The sequence below is a fragment of the Callorhinus ursinus genome, unplaced genomic scaffold, assembly GCF_003265705.2.
Source record: "Callorhinus ursinus isolate GAN/ISIS: 27379988/994484 unplaced genomic scaffold, GSC_fseal_2.0 scaffold41, whole genome shotgun sequence".
Lineage (NCBI taxonomy): Eukaryota > Metazoa > Chordata > Mammalia > Carnivora > Otariidae > Callorhinus > Callorhinus ursinus.
Window position 1 is genome coordinate 9,139,918 of NW_027397103.1, and position 11,485 is coordinate 9,151,402.

The 11,485-nt window shown below is 40.1% G+C and overlaps 1 protein-coding gene across 6 annotated transcripts in view; it reads left to right on the forward strand.

The window, feature by feature from the left end:
• The window catches only part of TMEM116 (transmembrane protein 116), a 95,543-nt gene that overhangs the window by 63,562 nt on the left and 20,496 nt on the right, over nt 1–11,485 (forward strand). For 4 of the 6 annotated variants that reach the window (XM_073881116.1, XM_073881114.1, XM_025889612.2 and 1 more), the window contains one exon: nt 531–7,143. The exons of 1 other annotated variant lie outside the window; for it this stretch is intronic. In XM_073881116.1, the coding sequence (XP_073737217.1) occupies nt 531–782 (252 nt within the window). In that variant the 3' untranslated portion in view covers nt 783–7,143. Of the gene's footprint in view, nt 1–530; nt 7,950–11,485 lie in introns of those variants that run through there. One more of the 6 variants, XM_073881115.1, reaches the window with a different exon arrangement.

The window sequence follows — 11,485 nt, forward strand, 5'->3', positions numbered from 1 at the left end:
GGCATTTGTCTCAAACCTGACCTGGGAAATGGAAGTAATAAGGAAGGGCATTGAAACGAGTTCATTTTCCTTATATATATGCCAAGAAGTATGACCAACTTTCAGTCATCCATAACAAGGCACAGTGTAAAGAGTGAGTTCAGAAAGAGCTAGAAAGGGAAGAAATCAGAGAGGGAGACAAACCATGAGAGACTCAGGACTCCAGGAAACAAACTGAGGGTAACAGAAGGGAGGGGGTGGGGGGATGGAGTAACCGGGTGATAGGTATTAAGGGCACATGTTGTGATGAGAACTGGGTGTTATATGCAACTAATGAATCATTGAACACTATATCAAAAACTAATGATGTACTATATGTTGGCTAATTGAACATAATAAAAAAAAAACTAGAAAAATATAAAAAACTGACACCAGATCTTGCTGTTTGAGATAAAACAAATATAACAATGAGTATAAATAAGGGGAATGGGGATGATTCCCTGGATCTCTGAACACCTGAAGGATGGGTTCCATCACTTCATCTCCTCCAGGCTCTAACAGCATCATCCCAGGGTCTGCTCAACTGTGGAGTATATAGCTGGACACAATACAAGTTCTACCAACTAAAGCAACAGGCTCGGCGTGATGCAGACACCCAAACACCATTATTATGTTCACAGAAGAGATTCTATAGCAGGGGCCTAGATACAATGGAGTCTACCCTTGGTTTTGCTACCAGCCCTCCACCATTCTTTGAAACTGTAATACTGGAACATCCAGGAACCAGAATTATTCCACACTAATGGATTGAGAAGAGTGTTGGGAAACATCTCAAGTCTTTTCCAACCATGCCTTAAACTATGAAAGTGAAAGAGGATGTAGTGCTGTGGTTAGTAGCTTTTCTTGTTGAATTGGGCAGGATCTCTCTGTTATTCTCAGATTCACTAGTAATTCTTCAAGTCTTTGTTCAGAGAGGTGAAGCCACTTTCCTTCTAAGAGATAGACTCCTGTCACCTCAGTGAATACTAGATTTGTTTAAATCTCTTCTAGATAAGTTCCAGGTTATTATTTATATGTGCCATTTCCAGGCTCTCTACTCCATGGTCGTGGGAGAAGTAGGGTGGCATGCAGCAGCTTGCTCAGATTTTGCTAGTATTGTTATTCTCTCTGAGGTTGGACAAAGAAAGTCCTGGGTTTCTGTTCTTTGAAGAGTTTTTGAAACTCAGAAGAAGCAAGGACAGTAACTATCAAAAAACTGACAGTGGGATCCTCAGGCACATCCTACTGTCTTATTTGTTCAGTGCTGTTCTAAGTCTTAACAGTAGGAACCATCTGCTCTAGGAAATTAAGGCCAATCTTATGGAGTTAGAGGGGATAATAAGATTTCAGAGAAATCAGGATTAAAAGAAATTTTAGGTATCCAAAACTCTCAACTCCCATTTATAAGCAAAAGTCCAAAAGTAGGTTTCATAGTGCCTGGACATAGAATTAGGTTGAACCATATAAACTTACCATTTTTGTAGATGAAAATGGCATAATATCATCAATTTTACATGGTTTAACCTAATGGTAAGTGTTTAATGTATGTTTATAGAATAAATGAATGAATAAGTGAATGAATGGCTAGAAAGAACCTTTTGGTAAGGAAAAGATTCCAAGACTGCAAAGCCTCATTCCCTAGTAGGAATGTCTAATCCGTTTCTTCTCCCCCCTCCCTTTTCCCTCCTCCTCCTCCTCCTCTTCTTCTTCTAAAAGATTTAATTTATTTATTTGAGAGAGTGCAAGCAGGGGGTGGAGCAGAGGGAGAGGGACAAGCAAGACTCTATGCTGAGCATAGAGCCCAACACAGGGCTCGATCCCAGGACCCTGATATCACGACCTGAGCTGAAACCAAGAGTCGGACACTTAACTGACTGAGCCACCCAGGCACCTCTTCTTTAATCACACAACAAGTGATGTTTTATCTCTTCAGTTAAGTTATGAACAAAGTCAGTCTGAGGCCAGGGCATCAGATACTATGATGCCACAACAAAGAGGAAAAGCCAAATGGACAAAGTAGCTGGAATGACAATCAACTAAAACACCTGGAACTAGTAATGAGATGCTTCTCACCTGATATACTCCTTTGGTCTGTCCAAGGAAAAATCCTTAAGATTAGAGAAAATTGACAGAGTAGATTACAATGGTGAATTAGATAGGATACTCTGAAACATAAGTACATAAGTTCCAGAGATCATTCCAAAGGAACTCTCTGTAGAAATGTTAGGAAGCTCGGTTAACAGCTCTTTAGGTTTGAGGCCATGAGCTTCACCCTTACTGTGGAGGGTGACCTGGACTTGTTATGTCAAAAACATATCTTGAGGCCTGTCATTGCCCTATAGCTCTGAAACCTGATCTGGATAGCATGGAACAAGAAAGATTGCTTCACATAGGGAGCTGCTTTAAGTTCTTTTAATTTAGAAATGAATAAGTATTCAACATTTGGAGAGACAGATGAAAAAAAAAAAGAATTTCTATTTCTGTAGACCTTGAGGGACACCAGAACTACAGAGTCCAATTCTTAAAAAAGTTCTTTTAGTGGGGCGCCTGGGTGGCTCAGTCATTAAACGTCTACCTTCGGCTCAGATCATGATCTCAGGGCCCTGGGATCGAGTCCCGCATCGGGCTCCCTGCTCAGCAGGGAGCCTGCTTCTCCCTCTCCCACTACCCCTGCTTGTGTTCCCTCTCTCGCTGTCAAATAAATAAATAAAATCTTTTTTTAAAAAAGTCCTTTTTGTTTTAATTTTTTTTTTTTTAGATTTTATTTATTTATTTGACAGAGAGAGAGAGAGAGACAGCAAGAGAGGGAACACAAGCCGAGGGAGAAGCAGGCTTCCCGCAGAGCAGGGAGCCTGATGTAGGACTCGATCCCAGGACTCCGGGATCATGACCTGAGCCGAAGGCAGTCGCCGAACCGACTGAGCCACCCAGGCGCCCAAAAAAAGTCCTTTTTGTATCACTTCATATTTGGCTTTATTACCAGAAAGAAGGTAATCATCAAATGTTTGTCAGGTTTGTTCATCTTGCTTCTCTGATTAATTTTTTGCATTGACAGTGGTCTTAGATCTTCTATGGACATAAGTAAACAAAAAGGTAGTAGGAATGAGAAATAGTAAAAGGCTAGGCAAGATCCAGATTAGGATTATAAGCTTTTTGTCATACTGAGAGTCAGAGGGGACACATGGAGCTGGGCCACTATTCAGAAACACAGTTTGAATGACATTGACATGAATGACATTTTTATGAATGACAATTTTATGAATGACAGTGACATTCATAAAATTGTTGCAAATGACACTTGTCCGGGTTGTAGTCATAGTGGGATATAGTGGTACTTATATTCCACCCACTATATTCCACTCAGTGGCATATAAGCAGGTTTGATTAATATAGATCTGTGAACCACATCGGGTCCCATCCCTCTCATCAGCTCTGTCTGTGGCTTCAAAAAACTCTGCACCCCAATACCACACGTCCTACATGGGGAAGTGGGGAAGTGTTTGATGTTTTTTAATTCAGTCAGCAGCCTTTCACATTTTGCATCTTTGGCCTTGCACTTACTGAAGACCTTAATCATCCCCTTAGATTCACTGCCATGGTTTCCAAACCTGTCCCCTTTGTATTCATGTAATGATACCAACTTTCCAGGCAACCTTTATGCCCTTTCCAAAGATTTTAACACAGTGATTCTCCACACTTCAGCACCAGCCCTGGTAACAGTAACCTTGTTCTTTGTAAGGAATGCCATCTTGCTTGCAGGTATCTGTCTGGCACCACCTGGAAATGCCAGTACAGTGTTCTGGGAGGTCACACTCATGTACTCTGAGGCAGCAGGGTGTAGAAATTTGCTGGTTTTGTAGAAGGATCCCAAATGTGCAGTCTGAAACTTTCTTCAGCTGGCATGAGGGCAGACAGTAGTGATCATTTTAATAATTAAGGACACTGCCACAATCACATTCTTTTCCTTTATCTACTGTCTTTTTTTTTTTCCCCCAATATGGCTTTCCAAAGGAGCTTTGGAGCTCAGGTTTTTTTGAACAGGCAGTACCCTCTATGCTTATGCAACAGCCAGTGGAAGTAGTCAAAGCTGTAGTTGCTGAATCCCATATCTATAGTAAGAAATTCATGCAGAGGACAGAAGTTCTTGCCATGACACTTGCAGGTCACATGGTCATGCTTCATTCCCAAGTTTTGGCCAAGCTTGTGAGCCATAAGAGCTGTGAAATGTGGTATATTTTCATGACAGAAAGATTCAACACTGGTTGAATTCTTAGCAGTACAGATACCACTAAGAAATGCATGGTTCTGGTACTTCCCAAGACCTTGGCTAATGACCATATGAGCAACATTATGCTTCACTCTTCTCAAAAGATGCCAGTCTCTCTAGCAGTTAAAATTTTGTAGTGTTTCTTGTGAATTCAGGGAGATTTTCACTAGGTTTCTCTCTGTCCATATCATTAACCCTGTAAGTAATATTGTCACATGTAATTTCTTCTTGTACCTGTCAATATGAACATCCATTACCATCTGTATTGTCTTGGTAGCATTATTATTCCACATTTGGAACTGCATATTGTCAACCACAGTAAATGTTTCGGCATGCTTGGAAAGTGACCACATACAGGACATTGAAAAGGAAGAGGGTTCTATTTTGCTCTGAAATTGTGAAGTGGTTAAGAGCTTCTCCTGTTTATCTCCACTCACTGTACAAGACTAACCTGATTTTAAAGATATGCTGAAAACCATATGCCCAAAATTCTTTGAAGTATATATAGGCTTGATGCCAAAGACAGTGTCATGTAAAGTCAGGACTCCCTTTATAGCCCTGAGCAGGTGCTAATAGTCACAAGAGAATGCAGGTCATCCTCTAAACATCCAGTCATCCTGAATAAAAGGCATGTCAAGCCTAGTATCCCATTTTGTTGTGTATAAACAGGGAAGTTCTTGATAAATAATCCTTTCTTTTGCTTCAAATTAATAATAGGCCATTTTTCTTGTATGAGCAGAATATAGGACACTTTTTCTGCTTTTGCTTCCCGTTCTTTGAATATTATCAAGTTGCTAGGGATGACTGTTTTATAATAAAGAGATTTCCATTTACAATGCATCCCTTGAAGAATATTCACTATCAGCAATAAGATGACCTGCAGCTTAATATAGGAAGGGCTCATTCTCAAGAGCCCCATTCAGGAACTCCTGGAAGAAAAATCACTCTAAACCTTACCCATGACCACTTGATTTCATAGAAGGAAGTGCATAAGGGAGGCAAAGTAACTGGGGTTGTCATTGTCATGGCCCAGTTGAAACAACTAATGGTCCTACACCTCTGTCTCTGTTGCCTTGCCTGAGATCCAAATCTTTGTCAGTAACACAGTTTGGCTAAAGCTCAAAGCTTTGCTGCCTGTTGCAAGGATAGCTGCTCCCACCCTGGGTGTTACAAGATGACATCTATTGTTTGACTGTGCCTCTTCCTACTCCTGTTGTGGTCTCTCATCACAGGAGTGCTCTTACTTTGCAACCTTCATGAAAGCACAAAGTTTTAGTGCTGCTTAGCTGAGCTCCTGGTATCTTCATAGAGGAGTGTACTAAGGGGAGGGAACTTTCAGAGATCCTGTCAGTATTATGACTCAGGATCAGGCTCCAAGAAAAGAAAAAGCTATAACTTCTTCCTTTATTCCCAGTACTGGTGGAAGTCTTCCCCTCCTGTCATTCATTGTTCTTTTGAGTCATTGAAACCAAATGTTTCCAGAGCAGGGGTTTGTAGATCTCTGGGTAGGTCACATTTTGCACCATCCCTACTCTGAACCATTCAGCCCTTTGCAAACCTCCAGTTCCTTTTTCTTTCTTTGTTATTCACAATATGTGTATTGGCTTATTCCTGGAATACATGTAAAGTATTAGAATAACCCATGGCTCTTTGAAAAGCAAATATGTGAACTGGAGAATGGTATTTGTGTTCAGTTCTTTTTTCTCTTTAGCCTTATGGTATGAGGTCAAAATAATGTTTTCTAAAATTATCTAGGTTATAATTCTTTATCTAGACCTATTCTAGATATTATGGCGGTATTATTCATTTTGAATACAGCTAAGTTCATATGTTACTGTTTATATTTCATTTTGGGTTTTCCCCCACCTTTTGGATGATGATGATTTTGGGAAAATGTGAAATATTACCACGATTCTAAAACTCAGGAGTATACCAGGGGCGCCTGGGTGGCTCAGTCGTTGGGCGTCTGCCTTCAGCTCAGGTCATGGTCTCGGGGTCCTGGGATCGAGCCCCGCGTCGGGCTCCCTGCTCCGCGGGGAGTCTGCGTCTCCCTCTCCCGCTCCCCCTGCTTGTGTTCCCTCTCTCGCTGTGTGTCTCTCTGTCAAATAAATAAATAGAATCTTTAAAAAAATAAAAAGAAAAGAAAAGAAAAAATAAAACTCAGTAGTGTACCGGAGAAGAGTATGCAGAGTACGCCTCCTTGAGCCTTCAGTCTGGCCCGTGTCCTCCTTCTCTCCACCCAGTTCCCAGCCACCAGTCTTAACAGTACTTAGTTTGTTTTTCCTGTATTTTTTTCTGCACAAATTAGTAGATGCGTGTATATTTTCTTGTATCCTCTTCTCTCTCTTTTTTAAAGATTTTATTTATTTGAGAGAGAGAGAATGCACAAGAGAGTGAGCCCGAGTGGTGGGGAAGGGCGGAGGGAGAGGGAGAAGCAGAGGAGAAGCTCAGCAGGGAGCCTGGCGCGGGGCTCGGTCCCAGGACCCTGGGATCATGCTCTGACCTGAAGGCAGACGCTCAACCACTGAGCCACCCAGGCGCCTCTATCCTCTTCTTTCTTATATAAATGTAGTGTAACATTTTGCATTTTCCTCTTTAAACTTAAAGATACATCCTATACATCATTCCATAGCAGTTCAGTGAGATATTCCTCATTCTCTCTCTCTCTCTCCCTCTCTCTCTCTCTCTCTCTCTCTCTCTCTCTCTTTCTCTGTCTTTTTTTACAGCTGCATAGAACTCCATTTTGTGGATATAATTTATTCAATCACTCTTCTGTGTATGGGCTTCTCAATTGTTTATATTGTTTTGAAATTACACACAATACATCAACAAATAATCTTGCACATATGTATTTTTGTGGAGGCAAGTTCCTCCACAAAATGGGGAAGCAGTGCCTCTGTAACTAACTGTAAATGTAACTTTGTTTGATATTTTGAAATTCCCCTTCAAAAGGGTTTTTCCAGTTGCATTTCCACCAGCAATGTATTAGAGTGCCTATTTTTCCACATTGTAAGCAACAGGGTATGTTACCATAAATTTTAATTTTCACCAAACTAATAGGTGAGAGGTGGCATCTCAGTGTAGTTTAACTTGTATTTTTCTAATTTGAATGAATTTGAACATGTTTTAATATGTTTAAGGTCATTTTTGTATCTTTTAATAGTTATCTGTTCATGCCTTTCCCCCCTTTTCTATCAAGTTTTTGGTCTATTTTCTCTTTAACTACCTCCCAGCTTTATTGAAGTATATAATTCATGAATAAAGTGGCATATATATGAAAGTATACAACATGCTGACTTGATATATGTATGGACTGTGAAGTATTTATTTACATATAAAATATAAATATATTTATGTAAATATAAATTTTCTAAAAGGCAAGGAACTAGGACAGTTAAAATAATTTTGGAGAAGAATAACATATAGGAGGAACCCCTCTTTTCAATTTGAAGACTGTGTGGTATTGGTGATGGGATAGATACATAGATCAAGCAAACAGAAAAGAGAACCCACACATGTATGGCCAACTAGTTTTTGGCAGAGGAGCAGTAACAACTGCATGGAGGAAGGACAGTCTTTTCAACAAATGGTGCTGGAAAATTAGATACATATAGACCAAAAAAAAAAAAAAAAATGACCTCAACCTAAACCTCACATACAAAAATCACCTCAAAATGGTCATAGATTTAAATGTAAAATGTAAAACTATAAAACTTTTTAGAAGAAAATATAGAACATCTTTAGAACCTAGGGCTTGGTGAGGAATTTTTTTTTTCAAAGATTTTATTTATTTATTTGACAGAGAGAGACACAGTGAGAGAGGGAACACAAGCAGGGGGAGTAGGAGAGGGAGAAGCAGGGAGCCCCATGCAGAGCTCGATCCCAGGACCCTGGGATCATGACCTGAGCTGAAGGTAGACACTTAACGACTGAGCCACCCAAGCGCCCCAAAACTCTTAACTTATAAAAGACCCTGTTAAGGTATGAAAAGACAAGGTAAAAACTGGGAGAAAATATTTGCAAACCACATATCTGATAAAGGACTCATCTAGAATATATAAAGAACTCTCATTACTCAGCAATCCAATTAGAGAATAGGCAAAAGACAAAGACATTTCACTGAACAGGATATATGGATGGTAAATAAGCACATGAAAAGATGTTTAACATTAGTAGGCATTAGAGAGATGCAACTTAAGACCCCATGAGAGATCACTACAGACCTATTAGAACAGCTAAAATTTGAAAAATAGACAATGTCAAATGTTAGTGAGGACGCAGAGAAACTAGATCTTTCATACATTGCTAATGGGAATATAAAATTGTATAACAGCTCTGGAAAACAGACAGTTTCTTTAAACTAAGCAAATGGTGTGACTTAGCAGTTACGGTTCTAGTTACTTATCCCAGAGAAATGAAAATGTATCTTCATAAAAACTGTACACAGATAATCACAGCAGCTTTATTTGTAATAGCCCAAAACTGGAGACAACCTAAGTGTTGCTCAATAGGTGAAAGGTTAAACTGTGGAAGTCCATATCATGTATTAGCAGCAAAAACAAATGAACCATTGATCCACAAAATTTAGCTGGATCTCAAGGGCATTATAGTGAGCAAAAAAAGCAATCTCAAAAGGTTACATACTGTACGATTCCATTTGTATAACATTTTTGAAATGACAAAATTATAAAGATGGAAAACAAATCATTGTTTGCCAGGGGTTAGGGATAGTGGGGTGGGCTAGGAGTGGTGATATGACTATATAAAGGGGCAGCATGAGTGAGAACTTGTGATGACAGAAGAGTCCTCTATCTTGATTATGGTGGTGGTTACAGAAATCTACACCTATTACAAAATGGCATAGAACTATTCACATTTTATCAATGTCAGTGTCCTGGTTGTGATACTCTTCTGTATCAAAGGGGAAAAGCTCAGTGAAAGGTATATATGACCTTTCTACGTTATCTTTGTAATTTCCTATTATTTCAAAATAAGTTTAAAAAAAACCACAAGTGCCAAACACATTTAAAAATCTATTAGAAATATAAGGAACAGGGGCACCTGGGTGGCTCAGTTGGTTAAGCATCTGCCTTTGGCTCAGGTCATGATCCCAGTGTCCTGGGATCAAGCCCCACGTCGGGCTCCCTGCTTGGCGGGGAGCCTGTTTCTCCCTCTCTCTCTGCCTGCTGCTCCCCCTGTTTGTGCTCTCTCTCTGTCAAATAAATGAATAAAATCTTTAAAAAAATAAAAGAAATATAAGGAACAGCTGATAAAAACATAATTTAAGAGGAAGTTTTAAATACAGTATATATCTTTCAGAATTTGCCAGTATAGTAAATAATAAAGAATGGTATACACACAAAATATAATAGAAACAACAAGCTTGATATTTTATGCACACCTATATGATATTTGCTTCCTGTAGAAAGTGCATATTCTTCTCTTATGCCCATTTGAACAACTGTAAAAATCAGTGATGAAAAAAATCATGAATTTTGTAATAAACAATTGGTTAAGAGGACATTAGGAAGATGGCAGAATAGTAAGTCCTGGACCCTCATTCCCCTCAGAAACAAACATATACAGCAACATTTCATAGATTCCCTTTTTGAGAAATTCAGATACTAATTGAAAGTCTCCTGCACCCCAAGTGAACATGCATCCAGACTCTGATTGCTGATAGATTGAGGACACCTTCTTGCCAGGATCCCTACGCATGTAACAGTGCTGTATGGTCAGAGAGAGACCTCTGCCCCCCAGCTCCCAGCTTCTTCCATGGGAGAGAAGGGGTTGGTTTGCATTTCTAGCACCCAGATTTTCTGAGGGGGCTCTCCAGAGGACTAGATTTTGTCATGACAGTATTGGAGCTCTGATGGGACTTGCACAGTCTAGCTTCCCTGGGGGAGAACAGAGATGGCAGTTTAGACTGGTAGACATCATAGTATCTACCCCCTACTCAGCACAGCGTGAGAAGATGAAAAATCCCAGCTCAGCTTCTCCTTGAGGAGGGAAAGAGTTAATCTGTATATCATATGCCCCAACTTTTCTAGGATTGCCTCAAAACTGGCATCAGTCTTGCTGGACTTAGAACCTTGATGATCTGATACAGTATATCCACCTGGTGGAGAACAGAGATGGTGGTTTGGACTGATGGATGCTATACCTCCTCCCTCTGGCTTAGCATAGAGTAAGGAGACAAAAACATAGCTTCCTGCTGCTCCCTGAAGGAGGTAAAGAGTTGGTAGAGATGCCCAGAATCTCTGGCTAGACTGATCAGTGGAGGTTTTCTGTATGAGGCCAGCCCACGAAGACTGAGGTGCCCGCTTTGTTTAATACACAGACAACAACAGAAAGAGTCAAGGAAATGAAGAATCAGGTAGGTGAGTTTCAAATAAATCTCCAGAAACAAACCCTAATGAAGTGGAGGTATATATTCACCTAATGGAGAATTCAAAATAACCATCATAAAGATGCTTACTGAGGTCAAAAGAATAACACACAAACAAAGTGAGACTTTCAACACAGTGGTAAAAACAGGTAATGGATCCTTGGGTGGCTCAGTCGTTAAGCGTCTGCCTTCGGCTCGGATCATGGTCCCAGGGTCCTGGGATCGAGCCCCACATCAGGCTCCCTGTTTCATGGGAAGCCTGCTTCTCCCTCTCCCACTCCCCCTGCTTGTGTTTCCTCTCTCGCTGTGTCTCTCTCTGTCAAGTTAAAACAACAACAACAACAACAAAACATGTGAAAAAGTGCTCAACATCACTCAGCATCAGGGAAGTACGAATCAAAACCACAATGAGATACCACCTCAGACCAGTCAGAATGGCTAAAATTAACAACTCAGGAAACAACAGATATTGGCGAGATGTGGAGAAAGGGGAACACTCTAACACTGTTGGTGGGAATGCAAACTGGTACAGGCACTCTGGAAAACAGTATGGAGCTTCCTCAAAAAGTTAAACATAGAGCTACCCTGTGACCCAGCAATTGCACTACTAGGTATTTATCCAAAGGATACAAACGTAGTGATCTCAAGGGGCACATGCACGCCAGTGTTTATAAGCAGCACTATCCACAATAGCCAAAATAAGGAAGGAGCCCAGATGTCCATCAGCTGATGAATGAATGAAGAAGATGTGGTGTATATATATATATATGTATGTGTATATATATATATATATATATATATATATATATATA